The following is a 17,898-nucleotide window of genomic DNA, read 5'->3' as shown; positions in this document are numbered from 1 at the left end:
GGGCCGGTCCAGGGCCGCCGGTGCGCGGATGTCCCGCAGCGCGCCCGCGCCGAGAAAGGCTTTCCCGAGCAGGGCCGCGGGAAGCTCTGTGCGAGGCACCTAAGGCCGGGCCAAGTGGGATGGGCCAAGTGTAAAATCTCATTCTTGCAGAAGCGTACCGTAATAATTTCTGGTCACCGCAGACTGGCCGGGGTTTGTGACCTGCACAGGATGCTCGTCCCTGTGCTGTCGTGAGTCCTCGTGGTTTGTGAAGAGCCTCGAGATCTGAGAGGTGTGCATAAGTGCAGAGAAGCACCAAGGTTACCGGTGGTTCCCAGCACTTGCCTGTGTCCACAGAAGAGCTAAATAGTAACCCTGCTCAAGTAACTCTCCTTGTGACAAACTTCTGTGTTGTTTTTTTTCTTCTGGGCACTTTCTGGTGGGCTGACGTGCACTCCAACATCTTTGGACCACTGGCAGCTGGTGTAATGCTGCACAGAAACCCCTTTACTCTTTAGACCTGCACTGGGGAGCTGATGTAGATTTTATTGTTTGGTTTCAGGACCATCATCCATCTCAGCAAAACCAGAGTGGATTACATGGCATTTACTTGCGAGCCTTCTGCACAGGCCTTGATTCAGTGCTGCAGCCATATCGACAAGCACTACTTGACCTAGAACAAGAGGTAAAGGAGAGAGACTTGGAACAAGAGGCTGTCCTGCCGCGGACAGATTGTGGAAAGTTGTCATTTCTGCAATTAATATGCTAAGTCGTAGTAACTAAAAAGGAGAAAAGGGTATTTTCCTTTCCACATCAGGGACATCTTCCAGATTATTCCTGTGAGGTGTTATTGTAAATGACACTTCATTCTAATAAGTCTCTTCTACCTTCAATTCAGGAAGTGCCCCATCTGACTCTGAGCCCAGTGCTGCCTCAGACTATTGTGACTTCTGTTTTCAGTTGTAAAAGTTTTAATTAATCTCTATTGGATTAGCAGCTGTCAACATCCAGTGGTTGTTATGCTAAAATGGGACACAGCCCAGAAATCTGTGGAGCATGAAAAAAGCTGTGGGAACTAAAGGTTTGAAATATAGAGCCAAACATGCTTTTTTTACTTATCCATGCCTTATTTTAATTTTCATTCCTTGCTTTGTTGTTATTACAGTTTCTGGCTGACCCACATCTTTCTATCTCGCATGTTAATTATTCCTTGGACCAGGTATGTCATGTTAGTAAACACATCGTGCTCTTTGGTTACTCTTGTCACTTCTTGAGTCTAATAAGAAAGTGGGTGGGATAAATAAGGGTTAGTCTGTCACATCATGCCGTTTCTTTTTAACACGTCTGTAGTCCCTTATTCATGCTCAGAGGATCGCCTGTGCTCTGACATAAAGCTGAGGTCGCTGAGGTCCTCCACCTTGATGCTCACATACTCCTCACTGCCTGTGTTTAGCCTGAACTGCAGGTGGGATGCAGTAACTTCATGCATCGTGGTCCAGTGGAGAGAGAACATACTTCCCAGAGATTTTCATGTTGTGTTTCTAATTTGTGGGGAAAGCCAGGTGACAGTTTCATTAAATGCTTGTCATCAGATATTGTCCACACTTACTCAAGTAGAGTTTTTCTCTCCCTTGCATAACAACCTAATTCAGTATTTTGTTCCTTGTTCTGCAGTTTCAGTTACTCTTCCCCTCTGTGATGGTGATGGTTGAACAGATCAAGACTCAGAAGGTACGGTAAAATTGTAGCTAGTTTCTCTTAATAGGTTTCCTCTCTTGGTGATAAAGTTCTTTCTGCCCCTATCCCAGACGTCTAATACTAGGAAAGAATGTGGTTTCAGCAATGGGTACCCTATTCCTAGTACTACTGTAAGTATCGAATAACTATTTTGCAAATCCATTTACACTGGATTTGACTTCCTCATTGTCAGTATGATCTATGATGAGTTGGATTTTATAATCACAATACATTTCATAGTACAAGATGATGCTGGTTGGAATTTCTTCTTTTCTGAGTCAGTATTCTCCCACCGTCACCTGGAAAAAAAAAAAAAAAAAAAGGCAGAAGCTAATGTTTTCAGGATCCAGAGATACTTACTTTTTGTTAAGGGAAATTTTGAGAGAAGCTTGGGTGTGGAGCCACATATAGAAGGCCTCTTTTTTTCACTACATGGCATATGTTACATCTTTCTTTCTCTAAGATGTGTGCAGCTTCTTAAGGCATCTTCTTGTTAGCCGAAAGTGTAGCGTTTATATGTCTGAAAAGGTCAGTACAGATCCAAATAATAGGCCCAGTCTAACCGTGTTTTCTTTCTGTAGATTCATGGATGTCAGATATTGGAGACAGTCCACAAACATAGCTGTGGGGGGTTGCCTCCTGTTCGCAGTGCTCTTGAAAAGTATGTAGATACAGTAAAGCTATTATTTAATTCTTCTGTAGTAACTGGAATTAGTGTCAAAATTATTTTCTTACTTGTGAAAACTACAGGCTTGCATGATATAAAAGTAGGAGTAGCACGCAGGGAAAACTGCCACAGTCCCCATTATGTATCTAAAGCATGCTTACAGCAGGAATTAAGGCTTTCTCCTTAGTTTGGACTTAGTATTGCCTGACTAACTGGACTTTCTAGGATGATGTACAATTGGGTTTTGATTACTGTGTGCAGAGACCCCACTGTCTGTTTCTCTTGACCTCAGGATTCTGGCTGTGTGTCATGGAGTCATGTATAAGCAGCTCTCTGCCTGGATGCTGCATGGATTGCTACTAGACCAGCATGAAGAGTTCTTTATCAAACAGGGCCCCTCTTCTGGGAATGTCCCCAGCCAACCTGAAGAAGATGATGATGACCTAGGAATTGGGGGACTTACAGGAAAACAGCTACGAGAACTGCAGGACCTGGTAAGACTGCAAGTCATAGCTTGGCATCCTTCAGTCCTTAGGGAACTAAAGGAGAAATAGATTGTCTTCTGCTCCAGTGCTAGCTATGCTAGGCTGGACGTGTGCTGAGAGCTGGTGGAATGGCAGATCAACAGAATATTGCAATGGGTTACAGCCAGGCATAAAGAACAGAGACACTGTTTGGCACAGCTGCCCCATGGATGGAATCTGTAGATGCTGGCGTGAAGGAACTGGAAGTGCTGTACTCACCCTGCTCTTGACTGACTCTCTGACTCCTTATGGCCAGCACTGATCTGCTGCACACAGGCACTGACAGGACAAGCAAGTGCAAGGGGAAGGTGTGGGGAGCCGGGGGTTGGCTTGACTTGCACCCTTTCTGTTGGCAGCTGGGCCAGGTATCTTTCTTGCACAACTGTTTGTTGTGCAGATCTTACCTATCAGGATAACACTGCTGACATTACTGGGGAAAATGTGCTACATGAGAGTCCAGAGGCTGCTAAGAACACGTCCAGGGTGCTAGGCTAAGCAAGAGATCAACCTGCCAGCACAGTGGTGAAATGCAGGAGCTCCTCACGGAGATGACAGGCCGTGGGAGTGCCCTTGTGTGAAGCAGCTTTCTCAGGGGAGTAATCTCCCACACTGTGCATCTGAATAGCGCCTGTATCGGGGACCAGTGAGGAGCAACTGCAATTCTGTAGATTTACACTCTAGTTTACTGTGAGAAAACATTTCATGGGCACCCATGGTGTTAACGTGTTGCATGCAGCTTGTCTGTGAACCCACAGAAGATTCACCTCCAAAACGCCCTGCGTTGCATATTGATTAAGTGCCCTGTACACAGAGTCTCTGCTGAGGACAGACTACACACAGGTGAAAACAAGGGAAAACTTTAAAAGGCAGTTAGTGAAAAATTATTATTTCACTATATCGGGTATAGGAAGGATGTGAATATTGGTGAGTCTTCTAGATCAGTGGTGGAAAATGTAGGCATTAAGAAGAGAACACCAAGAGAGCCTGAATATTGGTGAGTCTTCTAGATCAGTGGTGGAAAATGTAGGCATTAAGAAGAGAACACCAAGAGAGCCTAATTATAATGCTCTTTGTTAGTATTATTGACTTACCAGTCTTGGCAGTTCTTCAGTCAGAGAGAAAAATAAGAAATACGGAGTTTTGATGGGATTGGCCAGTAAAATACTTGGGTGTTTCCTCATCTAAAAGTGTTAAGAATCTTAAGAATTGCCAAGCTGTGAACTTCAGTATACAAACTTGTACTCAACTCCTCTATTAAAATGAAGAATTCTGTAGATGGCAAATGTTCTCAAAAATTTGTCAGCACAGTGTTTTTTGGATTATAGACTAGTGAACCTAATTCTCCAATAACAAGAGAGCCAAATGAAATAATCTGTATGGCCTCTCCGAGGGAAAACCTTGCCTCTGTACTTGGAGTTCTTTATTAATACATTCAGAAGAAAGTTAGTAGCTTACTGTATTGTTCTAAACACCTTTTGCAGGAACTGAGAAAACTGCCTAATTTATGCTAACAAGCCTTCAGATCCTTAGCCTATTAGCTCACTAGTGAGAGTGTTTACATTTGGCCCGTATCACAAGTGTTCTAGCAGGGTTAAAACATATAGGAATGGATGTAGGGGAGGATTATTTTGGTAGTGCTAACGAACATATTTATGGCTGCAAAAAACCTAATGTAATGCAGTTGCAACAAAAATTCTGTTGGCTGATTTAACATTATCCTTTGGGAGAGCCAATTTGCTGCTGTTCCACAAAGGTTTAGCTGCTTCTTGTCCTGCTTCTGCTCCCCTCTCTGATGAAAGCAGCATCTTCTCTAGGGAGATCTGCTAGCGTAATAGAAATATAAAAGTTTTCAGGCTCTTAAATGATGCAGATCAGGTTTTCTACCTTTCTGCTTACTTCAAATATACTTTGGTTCTGCCTCTCCCCCCTGCTCCCTTTACACACCTTTTCTGTCTGGTTTTCTCACACTTTTTTTTGTTTGATTTCCCCGGGGTCTCTGACAGCGCTTGATCGAGGAGGAGAACATGTTAGCTCCATCTCTAAAACAGTTTTCTCTGCGAGTAGAAATGCTGCCTTCATACATTCCTGTGCGGGTTGCTGAGAAAATCCTCTTTGTGGGAGAATCTGTACAGATGTTTGAGAATCAAAATGTTAACCTGACCAGAAAAGGTAAGGAACATCTTTCTTGCAGCCTTTGCTCAGTTACGCGTGATTGACAAGTATCTTCCAAAATGTTGCATTAATGAATGCCTCAACAGCCTCTGACTACTGGCCAGTATTCCTCAGAAGATAGGCATGGTTGTGCCAGGACAGAGCAGTGGCCCCAGTGTTCTGCTTTGGATCGATTCCAAGGGATTGGTATAAGAACAGGATGAGTAAATAATAATAATAACACTTCCCAAACACAGTCTCCAAGTTTCCAGTAACAAGTCACTGTGATTTTCTCTGGATAAATAAAGCAATTGCAAAGGTCATGTTTTCAGTTTGCATCCCTCTCCCTGAAGGGCACAGAGAGACACAAGGGCACATCTTGCTCTGAGTGAACATGTTGCAGAATGGTGTCACAGGATTAAAGCGCATCCACAGACATAAGAGATTCATTGCAAGGTGGTCCCAGAGGTCACTGTGGAAGACAAATGATCAAGAAGGAGCCTAAAGAGAACAAGAGAGAGACAATTCCAGCTGATGGTTCTCTTTGAGAGCCTGATGGAAATACATTCCTGCACCACTTGGGGACCGCTCTATCTTGAGCTTGTCTACGCAAAAGTACTGAAGTAACTTGACATTGCAGAGAACAAAGGACTGATTAAATTAGACTGTTTTCTCGCCTTAACAGAAGGCAGATGAAAAAAATTTGTCTCCTAGCTTGGTTAAAAAAAAAAAAAATCCCCAAGTTCAAGCAGTAGGACAGATCTGAAAGGGGCAGGTGTGGATGGAGAACCAAACCAACTGGTTAATCTGGCAGAAAAGTTGTGGGTTCAGAGATCTAGCTCAGCCCTAGGAAGAGGGCTGTTAGCAGCAGCCATTTACATGAACAGTATTTTGGGTGCTTACTGACGGCACAGCACTGCCACGTGGGGTGTCTGTACTCTAACCGTACGTGCAATAGTTGTCTCGTACCCTGGTACCTGTACTTTGAGGCTTCACATTCCTCACCAGACCTGGGACGGTGCTGCGGGGGCAGCCTTTCTGTGCTGAGAGGGATCTGCACTTCTCCAAACACCATTCCTTGTCACTGCCACTATGCTCTTCTCACCACTGCGCAGGCTCCATCCTAAAAAACCAGGAGGACACTTTTGCAGCAGAGCTCCATCGACTCAAGCAGCAACCACTCTTCAGCTTAGTGGACTTTGAATCCGTGGTTGACTGGATACGGAGCACTGTTGCTGAGGTGAGGGTCCTGGGAAGGGTAACGGGAGCTCTTGGCTGTGTGAAAGACAGGGAGGAGGTGGCTCTTTAGAATCAGTGGTTGAACAAGTGTGTGAATGCTGCAGGTGGCTTTCTTACGGGGCTCAGAGCTTCATGTCACCCCAACTTCTGGTGACAAAAGGACACTAACAAATACTATGCACTTTCGTGGGGGAAAGAAGAGAATTTTTATATATATTTTTTTTTTATTTCACTTGAAAGAACTTCATAACATTCATCATGCTTTCAGCATAATGGCATCTCGCTGGAGAAATTCTTTGCTTTAGTGATTTTTAATCTTTTTTTCATTTAGGGCTGGGAGGGAACCTGAGAAGATGGGGAGGTCAAAGAAGTGAGAACAAAGCTGGGGTGGAACTCATTTAATAAGAACTTGCTTATTTTTTTGTCATGGGTTGTCACGTTTCCTAGGCAGTTTCTTTCTGGTATACATCAAGAGTGTACTGACTAGTAGCGTGGGCTGCCTACAGGCAGGATTCTTAGCGTGTTCTCTTGTGCTTTATATAGCATTCTATATAGGTGCTTTTTTATATGCATGATTGTATTTTAAGACAGCTACTGTTCTCACCAAATGGGTTTAGATAAATCTGAAGGGAGCTTTCTTTTATTTTTTTGTTTCCTCACTAGCATCTTTGGAAACTGATGGTGGAGGAGTCAGATTTACTGGGACAACTGAAGGTAATTTAACTGCTAGCTTCTTTTTGATAAATCAGCTTAGGTTTTTCTTTTTTAATGGCTCTTTCCCATTAAATTCTTTACTATGTTAGATTCTGCCCTTCCTTCTTTTAGGTAAAGCTGTTTTCATTTTCCAGATCTTAAGAATAAGCACAGAGCAATAGAACTTGGTCAGAGACAGAGTTAGAGGGGTATGTATATGTGGTTTTGTGGTTTGCATCTTGAAGCAAAGGCAGGGTAGACTTTTTGGGCACTGGTTGAAATTCAGAGCTCTCTAGCTGTGTTTTAAGTGACAGAAGTTGTCCAAGCAATAGTAAAACTGGATGCTATCAGCTAGGATCCTTAAAATTTCAGTTTATGATATACTTATATACAAAAAATTTATCTCCACAGATTATAAAAGACTTTTACCTTTTGGGAAGAGGTGAGCTGTTTCAGGCCTTTATTGACACTGCACAGCAAATGTTAAAAACACCACCTACGGCTGTAACTGAACATGGTGAGTATTGCTTCTTTGCTTACCAAACTCTCCTCGCTATGGTATAGTCATGTCCAGTCCAGAAGACCTCTCTTTTATCCTCTGCATGTTGCTGTTAGTTCTGAAAGAATAGCACTTGTGAATTAGAGTGTCTCACTGGGTGAAAATAACATCTTGGAAGCTCTCAGATGGCAGGTTTCACTTCATGTTTGAAACTGGAATTAAATGAAACGAGTGGAAATAGCATGTCGTTGTTTTTTATGGCTGAGCATAAATAATTAATGGGTGCAAAAATAGCAGTATCTGCATCATCTTACTGTTGGTATCTGTGCTCTCTTGTCAGATGTCAACGTCGCGTTTCAGCAGTCTGCTCATAAGGTGCTGTTAGATGATGACAACCTTCTTCCTCTGCTTCACTTAACCATTGAGTATCATGGAAAGGAGCATAAAGGTATCTACTTGCATTTTTAGTAGCAAGTTAAGCAGAGAGATGATGACCTTGTTTTCAAGTCCCACTACTTACCCTTCTCTGAAGTTAAAGAAATACTACCTTTGTTCCCTGTGCAGCCCTACATGACGGCCTGCCCTGCTTTGGCTCTTCTTCACTCTGTTCTTTCCCCTTGTCTTCCTTGCCATGGTTATCTTGACTGAGAAGACAACTTAATTCAGCACCTCATTTGTTTCCAGATACTTCTCAGACTCGTGAAGGGCCTTCCCGGGAGTTATCTCCACGTGAAGCCCCTGCATCTGGATGGGCAGCTCTGGGCCTTTCTTACAAAGTGCAATGGCCACTGCACATTCTCTTTACTCCTGCTGTTCTGGAGAAGTAAGTACTAGGTATGGTCTTTGTATATTCATCAATAGGTTCCCTGATCTCAGCACCCACTAATGTGGTGTTGTGGGTTTTTTTTTCCCCTTCTGTGGAAAGAAAGGTAGAGCTATAATACTTCATCTTGCTTCTTAAACCTTAAAATGACTCTTTCCACTTACTCATATTGAGGGTACTTGTTGTAGTGACAGTAAAACCTGCAAAATGCTGACAGATTTTTTTTAACGAACAGTGCTGCTTTGACAGAGCATTGTCAGCTCTTCCTATGGTGAAATTAACTTTGTATTTTTTAGGCCATCACCTGACCTACCCTGTCTGTTGGCTGGCAGCCACCTCCTGTTTCTTCTTCCAGTCTTGCATGGTTATGTTCTCCAGTACCTGCACCCAAGGAAGATTTTAATCTTAAACTTCGTATTTTTTGACTGTAGGTACAACGTTGTGTTCAAATACTTGCTGAGTGTGCGACGAGTCCAGGCTGAGCTACAGCACTGCTGGGCTCTCCAGATGCAACGCAAACATCTGAAATCCAACAGAACTGATGCCATCAAGTGGCGTCTGAGGGATCACATGGCTTTCCTTGTGGACAATCTTCAGTATTATCTGCAGGTCAGGATTATAGAGAAAGGTAAACTATTGTTCAGTCAGGCACTGCCAGAAATGCATGGAGGGAGCACTGAAGTCATGTCTTTCAGGGTTCAGATTCTTTTTACCTTAAGGAAATCAGTCTAGAACTTTCTCCGAGTTCCCAGATTTAGTCCTACAATTATAAAGTTTTGGACTTGTGAATCAGTGACTGTGTTACTGGAAATGCAAGAGGTTTGGCTCTCCAGTGCTACTGAACATTTATGAGGAACCAGAGTCATCTCTGAAGTAGCCTCATTAAGATACCATCCCAGCTTCCTCCCTTCACATGAACTCCAGTTTAAGTGACAAGTTGTTTTGGGTTTTTTTGTTAGGCTTTTTTTTTTTCCTTAAGAATTGAAAGAAGCCATATTCTGACCATTTGAAGTAAAAAAAGAGACTTTTCAAATGTAAACAGCAGTTACCAGTAGCATGATTTTGTGAGGATTATAATTTTGTGAATAGATGTAACAGCTGAATTGAGGGTGCCTGGCCTTCCTATGGGATCCTACTCTAGATCCTCCAGAATAATCTTGCTGAGCTTTTACACTGCAGCCTTTGCCCCAAGATTCCAGTTAGTGTCTCCCAGTATAAAGTTCAGAGATTATTACAATCAATATATTTGTTTACATGCTAGTTGTATCCTTTTTCAATAGTTAATCTTAAAGAAAGTGATAGTTTCCCTTTCTACTTAGATAATACTTAGGCATCAAAAACTGTGTATTGGTCCATATGTCCCCACCCTGCCCCCTTATAGATTACTGGTTTAGGTAATTCGCCATTCAGGAGGCAGAGAGGTGATCCTCAGCCTCTAAGCTAAGAGTAGCAATAAGGAAAGTAAATTTCTTACACAAAACTTCTGGCTGGTCTGAAGTACTCCCAGTCCTCAAGATACTAATGAGATTTCTTTACATATCCATCAGGTAGACGTACTGGAGTCTCAGTTCTCACAGCTCCTGCAGCAGATAAATGCCACGCGAGATTTTGAGAGTATACGATTGGCTCATGATCATTTCTTAAGTAATCTGCTGGCTCAGTCTTTCATCCTCCTAAAACCTGTAAGTAGGTCTTGTTTTCACCTTTTTCTACAAATTCTCCAACTGTCCTAAGAAACACACTTTTGAGTAGCTATGACAGTCTCTTTTAAAACATATCAGTGATAATCTCCTGCAGAGCACAGACTACAGTTCTAGGAATAAAGCAGGTATAAACTAGAACAGATAACTGAATTGAGATCACTTAATTTACAGTTGGTGAGTGTGGATACTGCATTCCTTGCAATTTAAAATCAAGATTATTCCTGTGTTCAGTTAACCTTAAATTCTGTTGCTGTATTTTCACACAGGCAATTTTATGAAGTACTGATTAGCATAGTGCTGAGAACTGTATTGCTGAGGGATTCATTCTGAAATGCATTCGATTAGAAAAAAATCCCTCTTACACTTTGGAGGAGAAAAATAGTTGAGATGTGCCTGAGTGGAGTTTAAGGGTCTTGTTTATGGTTGCTTTAGTAAAAAATATGGTACAGTTTTTAGTGAACACATGCCCTCACAGAACCATTCCCAAGGAAGGTTGGTGTCAGTGAAACACAGTGATAGGCAGATCTTGCACGTTTCACTGTTCCACTCACAGAATCATCGAGGTTGGAAAGGACCCTGGAGATTATCTAGTCCAGCTGTTCTCCTAGCACAGTTCCCACCTACAGCATATCCTTAAGCTCTAAATCGACCCTACTCTTGAACACCTCCAGGGATGGGGACTCCACCACCTCCCTGGGCAGCCCATTCCAACGCCCAACAACCCCTTCTGGAAAGAAATGCTTCCTAATATCTAGTCTGAACTTTCCCTGGTGCAACTGGAGGCCATTCCCTCTTGTCCTGTTGCCTTCTACTAGGCTAAAGAGGCTCAAAGCTTCCTTTCAGGGAGTTGTAGAGGGTGATGAGGTCTCCCCTCAGCCTCCTCTCCTCCAGACTAAAAATCCCAGTTCCCTCAGCCGCTCCTCACAGGACATGTGTTCCAGACCCTGCACCAGCTTTGTAGCCCTTCTCTGGACATGTTCAAGTAACTGTGGCCTTCTTGTAGTGAGGGGCCCAAAACTGAACACAGTAATCAAGGTGCGGCCTCACCAGCACCAAGTACAGGGGTAAGATCACGTCCCTGTCCCAGCTGTCCACACTAATCCTGACACAAGCCAGGATGCCATTGGCGTTCTTGCCCACCTGGGCACACTGCTGGCTCCTGTTCAGGCGGCTGTCAATCAACACCCCCATGTCCCTCTCTGACTGGCAGCTCTCCAGTCACTCCTCCCCAAGCCTGTAGCCCTGCTGGGGGTTGTTGTGGCCCAAGGGCAGCCCCTGGCATTTGCCCTTAGTGAAGCTCATGCAGTTGGCCTCAGCCCATGGCTCCAGTCTATCCAGGTCTCTCTGCAGAGCCTCCCTACCCTCGAGCAGATCAACACTCCCACCCAGCTGGGTGTCATCAGCAAACTGACTGAGGGTGCACTTGATCCCCTCGTCCAGATCATCAATAAAGATGTTAAACAGGAGTGTCCCCAGCACCCAGCCCTGGGGGACACCACTCGTGACCGGCTGCCAACCGGATTTAACTCCGTTCACCACAACTCTCTGGGCCCAGTCGTCCAGCCAGTTTTTTACCCAGCAAAGTGTGCGATTGTCCAAACGAGCAGTCATTTTTGCCAGGAGAATGTTGTGGGAAATGGTGTCAAAAGCCTCGCTAAAGTCAAGGTAAATCACAGCCACAGCCTTTCCCTCATCCAATAAGCAGGTCGCTCTGTCACAGGAGATCAGGTTTGTCAGGCAGGACCTGCCTTTCATAACCTCATGCTGACTGGGCCTGAGCATCTGGTTGTCCCTCATGTGTTGCATGATGGTGTTTAGGATGAGCTGCTCCATCAGCTTCCCAGGCACTGAAGTCAAGCTGACAGGCCTGTAATTTCCCAGATCATCCTTCCGACCCTTCTTAGAGATGGGCATCACGTTGGCCAATTTCCAATCCGTTGGGACCTCCCCGGTCAGCCAGGACTGCTCGTAAATGATAGAAAGTGGCCTGGCGAGCACCTAGCCAGCTCCTTCAGCACTCTCGGGTGTATTCCATCCGGTCCCATAGACTTGTGTTTGTCTATGTGATGCAGTAGGTCACTGACTGTCTCCTGGATTGCAGGGAGGTCGGAGGCTGGATTTCATCAATACTACTAACCTTGTTGTTAAAGACTGAGGCAAAGAAGGGATTAAGCACCTCAGCCTTCTCCTCGTCACTTGTTATCAAATTTCCTCCTGCATCTAGCAGGGGATGGAGACTCTCCCTGGACTTTCTTTTGCTACTGACATACTTACAGAAACTTTTCTTGTTATCCTTGATTGCAGAGGCCAAATTAATTTCCAGTTGGGCTTTAGCCATTCTGATTTCCACCCTACATAGCCTCTCTGTAAATCACTGTGTGTGGCTAGCTCCTTCTTCCAAAGGCTGTAAACTCTCCTTTCCTCCCTGAGTTGCAGCCAAAGCTCCCTGTTCAGCCAGGGTGGTCATCTCTGGCGTTGGCTTCTCTTAGAGCACCTGGGGACCACCTTTGACGAGGCGGTAGCATAAAGATGGCAGAACACCAGTTATCCAGTCTGGCACTTTTTTCTGTTCTGGTAGTTCTGTCTGTGAGGCCTCTGGGCTTTCTTAACACTCCTGAGTGCATGTTACCTCGATCAGCTGGTACCAGAGAAATGCCAGGTTGTGTGAACAGTGGAACCAAGGCTTCTAACCACAGCTTGTGCCGCTTTTTATGCTGCCTCCTCAGTCCCGAGCCCGTGGTGGTGGCCTGCTGGCCAGGCAGGAAAACCAGTGTTCAACTGCCGGGCCTCTGCAGATGGCTCAAGCCAGTGGCTGTCTCCCCAGTAAGGTCTGCAAAAGGTTGGGGGTCGGGGGGAAGATGCAGTATAACATACAGGTTATTTTTCCATAGAAAACATTACAAAAATACTATGGGTGCTTGAACATCTTCCTTACTGATCAAAAACAGGGTATCAGCAACATCTTGATTATAAACACTGCAGCTTTTCAGGTACTAAGAACAGCTTTCTCTGGGTTTGCACCCTGTTTAAACTACTGTCTCCTATGTTTTATCCCATGCAGGTTTTCCACTGCTTAAATGAAATTCTGGATCTTTGTCATAGTTTTTGTTCCCTGGTCAGTCAGAATCTGGGCCCATTAGATGAACGGGGAGCTGCACAACTCAGTATTTTGGTGAAGGTAAATCTGTGTTTATATGGACCTGTTCTCCCATGCAAACCTTTGCCTAAGCCATCATCATCTTGGCTTTAACAGCTGTAGAACAGGAGCGAGTTTAAGTGCTTGTAATGGTTTTAATTAATCGCCTGCTCCCAAGTCAAAAATTCTATGTGCAGAGAGAGGAGGAATGGGGGCAGATATGCAGAAAAAAGAGTTGGATATCAGTTGTTGCCTCTACCCCTTCTTTTGGATACTTGACACCCAATAATGCTTGCAGCTGACAGCTTCCCTTACCCTGGACCACCAGCATCGCTTCTCCTGCAGCAATTCTTTCCTTCAGGCTGTCATTCCTTCAGGATTGTTTAGGCAGGAAGGGTTGAAAGGCTTGCTTGCTTTTTTTCTTGAGTGTGCCCAGAACTGACTCCTTCTAATTTGTAGGGATTCAGTCGTCAGTCATCGCTTCTCTTCAAGATTCTGTCTAGTGTTCGCAACCATCAGATAAACTCTGACTTAGCTCAACTGCTGCTACGCTTGGATTATAACAAATACTACACCCAGGCTGGAGGGACCCTGGGCAGGTAGGAATATCTTCAGGGTTGCTTGTAGCGTTACCTTGAGGTACTTGAAGTACAAAGTGATCTAAATGAGCATAAGTCATTGTCAGTGGTTGTGTAAGGTGAAATAATTAGAAGCAAAGTATTGCTAAATGCCATGACAGAGAAGTAACACACCAGCGTGAGTTGATTTTTGGTTTTCTTATGCCTTCTCCCCTTCCAGTTGGTTTTGACATGAACTAGCTGCTAGCTCATACTGGCTGAGAAATGCTGATGTGGGTTGGTAAGGGGAGTTCCTTTCAATACGTAGTTAATATTGTACCATTCTCTTGCAGTTTTGGAGTTTAAGCACTAAGACCTTCAGGCTGTGACCAACAAGCGTCAAGCAACAGAGATGGGTGCTCTTGGGAAGTTCTCACTCAACTGGGAGCTGGCTCTTGCCTTGTGAACCACCGTGTCAGGAGGAACTGGAAGGAAGTGCCACTTACACGAGGCTGCCTGGTGACTGCAGGAAGCCACTCTGTTTTTTCTGAACTGATAAAAACACACTTTCTGCAGACCTGCATGTACTTACAAATGCTTCTAAAGAGGCAATCTGAGCCCCTTCACAAAGTCAGAGTGCAGCAGGAATTATGTTCTCTTACCTTTTCAGCTGGACTGTGACCCTTGGCCAGTTTGGAGCACGGAGGAAGTAGTCTGTTGTTCTTCACTAGGAAGAAGTTCTGGCTGTATTCAGAAGATCCACTTGTGCAGTAAACTGATTTACAGTACACAATGTCTGCTCATCAAATATTTCCTTCCAGGTAAATAAAACTACTGCACTGGCAGAGGTGAAGGGGGAGGGAAGAAGGAATAGATCTTTAAGAATCCCTTCTCAGAGTACACTGTTAAAGCATATCTGCAGAGGATCCAGCGGTGATGTCACATACTTTCTCTATAACTTAATAGATTTTGTGTGCACTAAATTTACACATCACATCAGAAGTAGGAGCTTTGCTCTCTTCAAAGTGCAAACCTCCCTCTGCTGACAGAGAAGGGGGCTAGAGCAAAAGCTAGGGAGAAGCTTTACACTGCCAGCTCTGTGTACTGTGCTCATGCAAGACTCTGGAATGCTACTAGTGTCCAGAATAAAACCATCTTGTCATGCAATTATGTGGAACATTGCCCTTGGGCACAGACATTGACAAACAGTGGCACAGCATCCTTATTGCAATGAAAAACAGTATCTGTGCACATTACTAAGATTTCCCAGCCATGCTGTAAGTCTTGGCCTAAGTGCATTGGGATGAGTGGGAGATCCCTCCAGTCTTGTCATAAGGTGACACATCACTATCACATTTCCCAGTTAGAACACAACCCCCAAGGGCTGGTGTTTTCACAGTATCCAAAGCTGCAGCTCTCAAGAAAGTTACATGTCCTTGGGGAGAAAAAAAAACTCTCTGCTTGCTCAGAAAAACACAGTAACAAACAACAGCAAGTATGAGGCCTGGCCTCTGTGATGAGCTGCAGCTGTTTGTGGTAGGACAGTGTTTGATGGAAAGTTTAAAATCCTGTGACCATGAAAATAAAGCTAGAAAACTGTGAAAGGGTGTTGTGAGAAACTTTGGATGTGAAATTTACAGAACAACAGTCAGAAAGTGACTGAGCTAGGAAATAATATACATCAAGAAAAACTTAAGACTGTCAAAGCAGGGGACTAAAGACTGCGTGTGAGGCTGGATGAAGGCCTGCGTACACATCTAGCCTCCAGCACTGCCGGAGCTGTCAAGCCCAGGTTCTGCCTTTCTGTGAGGTGAGCACTAAGATAAAGTGCCTGGCTGTAAATGCACCAGCTCCAAGGCAGCTTTACCCAGCTGCCATTTAGACACAGCCATTGCATGCTCTGCACCTCGCTCTCCCCCCAGTTTAGTTGTCCTGGATCCCTGTGTCTAGATCTCTGCTTAGGTAGTGCCAGTCTGCACTGAGGCAGGTTGACACATATATAGTCAGAACGGGGAAAATGTAGCCCAAACAAAATGGCACCATGTCCTAGAAATTCTTACCAGTCACTTCAGCAACATTGTGATGAAATTAATGAAGAACAGCAGCAGTAGCAAGGTGGAGGAGTATACAAAGTGCTATTCTTTCAATGAACAGAAGTGCTGCTGCTGCCGCCCTGAACTTGGTCACAGGGCACTCGCTGCTGTAAATACAGGCTACCAGCTGAGAACGCCCCTTGCCTTCCTTTATTGTGTTGAGGTCAGAAAGTAGAGTATTAGTGCGATTCAGCTCAGAGATACATAAGCATTTCTCTCTGCCCTTCTCTTTAGACACAGCCCTTGAGTAAGTTTAGATAAATGAGTCCCAACAACTACCACAAGAGATTGAACATTTATTTCATCATAAAAGTCCAGCGGATAAAACTATATACAGCAATCCATGCACACTGTCCAATTACACAAACATTAAAAACCTGATGAAGACACAGTCTGCACAACAGTGGGACAGCAGGGCAAAGTTTTAGCTTAGTGGGGGACATAGTCATGTTTGTATTTTGGATGCTTGTTGTAGCCTACTCTCTCCCCAGCAATAAGGCTCTGGATCACCCACTCTTGTGAGACAACAGGCAGCCGTAATGCTTCTGCACACTTCAAGACACCAGCTGGGCAGGAAAAATCAGTCACCACCACATCATAAACACCCAAAGCAAGATCTGCACAGGAGGAAAGACAGGCATCTGTCAGGTGAAAAAAAGAAAGGATCTTCTCTGCAGCAGATCAGTGTTTCACCACTATCCCTCTCTCTTCATGTCCTGGCATTCCTAGCACATGAATGCTCTTTGTAAATATTAAGACATGCTCTATATCCACACTGCACCTTGCAAGTAAAATTCCCTCTAGTCCAAATAGAAATTAACAGAAACCCAGGAGCCAACATTACAGGCAAGAATAGATAAGCAAGACCTTGGGCTGTGAGTACTAGGGCCTACATCCCATAGGGAGAGACAGCTGAGCTCAGAAGGACAAGGAAGCAGAGCCTGAATGGCCTATAGAAGGTCCAGGAGCCACTCTTGCCCACTTTCCCCTTTCAACATAGGTAAGAAGCTGACGGCTCACCTCCTAGATTGCCGCAGCATCTTCTCCAGAAAGGTCTAGATGTAATTTTCTAATTACCTTCAAGCAGAGAGCTAGTGTCTGCACTTGCCTTCCTTTATGCTTACAGACAACCTTGTAAGCCCATCCTAAATGGTTTTAAACCATACCAGAGACCACAGTGCCATGGGATGCCCAACTAGGCCTGAGAAACCAGCCACTGAATACCTTTGTTGTGAGCACTTGAGTAATGCTGTTTAACAGATGCTGCTCCCCCCGTCATGAGGATTTCAGACCACAGATCCAGGAAGTTCTGCTGCTGGTCTGACACCAGGAGAACCTTCAGGTTATGAAATGGGTTCTCTCGTGGGTGCCTGTAGAATAAGAGAAATGCAAACTGCTAAGAATATCCAGTAGTCTGAGATTTATTTCAGGACCATTACCTACTTCTAGTCACCTGACTGGCTCCTGTATCGGCTCCTGGACTATCCTGCATAGTGACCTGCTCTCTTACCACCACCCCAAAATACCTGGAACAACTCCTGTTTATAGACAGTAAAACAGAGCTAGACGACTTTGGTGGGCAGTGTTTGCATCAGCCTAAATCCAAAGTTAGGCTAAGCTCCTCCTTAATCTTGAACCACCTTTTCTAGGTGTATCCAAAATGCCTCTGCTTTGACAGGACTGAGCAGACAGGCAGGCAGGCAGTCTTCCACCCAAAACCCCAGAGATTTACAAACTGCTTTTGCCTGCCCCTCACTTTGCCTGAGGGGTCTGGCCTGACAACTCTTTCTCTCCGAACAGACCTACTGGATTAGACTCCACAGAACACACAGCTGGTGCAAAACACGCCAAAGGAAAAGGAAATCACAGTAGATTCACTCTCCTTTATACATTTCTGAGCAACTGAAGAAGTCAGCCAAGTGTGTGGGAAATCTTGCCTGTGTTGTCTTTCTCATGAGGAGACTGACATCTTCCCTCCTTCCCAGAAGGCTTTTTTGTGTATGTGGCACCCGAACATACCCCAGCATTAGGGGTTACTGGGAACCCAAGGGAAGAGATGGGAGTGTGTGCTGGGGGTGTGTGCGTGTGGCGGGGGGG

The 17,898-nt window shown here is 44.6% G+C and overlaps 2 protein-coding genes and 1 long non-coding RNA gene across 9 annotated transcripts in view; 1 reads left to right on the top strand and 2 right to left on the bottom strand.

Moving 5' to 3' along the window:
* The first annotated feature begins 544 nt into the window (after positions 1 to 544).
* On the top strand, positions 545 to 14,875 carry TUBGCP4 (tubulin gamma complex associated protein 4). Its single transcript, XM_026855637.1, has 16 exons — positions 545 to 664; positions 1,145 to 1,198; positions 1,654 to 1,710; positions 2,298 to 2,377; positions 2,676 to 2,877; positions 4,911 to 5,076; positions 6,174 to 6,298; positions 6,961 to 7,011; positions 7,402 to 7,507; positions 7,830 to 7,937; positions 8,174 to 8,312; positions 8,744 to 8,921; positions 9,860 to 9,994; positions 13,077 to 13,193; positions 13,611 to 13,750; positions 14,062 to 14,875. The coding sequence occupies exons 3-16, from the start codon at positions 1,678 to 1,680 to the stop codon at positions 14,072 to 14,074; spliced, it is 1,593 nt and encodes a 530-aa protein (XP_026711438.1). The 5' UTR covers positions 545 to 664; positions 1,145 to 1,198; positions 1,654 to 1,677; the 3' UTR covers positions 14,075 to 14,875.
* Positions 10,277 to 13,062, bottom strand: LOC113483789. The gene is made up of 2 exons (XR_003399090.1): positions 12,518 to 13,062; positions 10,277 to 10,561 (listed from the first exon to the last, which is right to left on the bottom strand). It is a non-coding gene; the product is annotated as an uncharacterized LOC113483789 (long non-coding RNA).
* Positions 14,876 to 16,077: 1,202 nt separating the features above from the next.
* The window catches only part of TP53BP1 (tumor protein p53 binding protein 1), a 27,032-nt gene continuing 25,211 nt past the window's right edge, over positions 16,078 to 17,898 (bottom strand). For 5 of the 7 annotated variants that reach the window (XM_026855630.1, XM_026855632.1, XM_026855633.1 and 2 more), the window contains 2 exons: positions 17,026 to 17,171; positions 16,078 to 16,442 (listed from right to left, as the gene is read on the bottom strand). In XM_026855630.1, the coding sequence (XP_026711431.1) occupies positions 16,231 to 16,442; positions 17,026 to 17,171 (358 nt within the window). In that variant the 3' untranslated portion in view covers positions 16,078 to 16,230. The remainder of the gene's footprint in view (positions 16,443 to 17,025; positions 17,172 to 17,898) is intronic. The other 2 variants (XM_026855631.1, XM_026855635.1) reach the window with 1 other exon arrangement.

Source organism: Athene cunicularia, assembly GCF_003259725.1.
Source record: "Athene cunicularia isolate RWA chromosome 10 unlocalized genomic scaffold, athCun1 chr10_part1, whole genome shotgun sequence".
NCBI classification, from domain to species: Eukaryota; Metazoa; Chordata; class Aves; order Strigiformes; family Strigidae; genus Athene; species Athene cunicularia.
This window is presented reverse-complemented; position numbering and strand designations above follow the sequence as displayed.

What these genes read in the sequence shown, in the direction of transcription:
- TUBGCP4 (XM_026855637.1), top strand. Translation starts at nt 1,678, where the DNA reads ATGGTGATGGTTGAACAGATCAAGACTCAGAAG. An exon ending in AACAGATCAAGACTCAGAAG is followed by an intron (nt 1,711 to 2,297) that starts GTACGGTAAAAT and finishes TTCTTTCTGTAG; the next exon opens with ATTCATGGATGTCAGATATT. An exon ending in ACTCCTGCTGTTCTGGAGAA is followed by an intron (nt 8,313 to 8,743) that starts GTAAGTACTAGG and finishes TTTTGACTGTAG; the next exon opens with GTACAACGTTGTGTTCAAAT.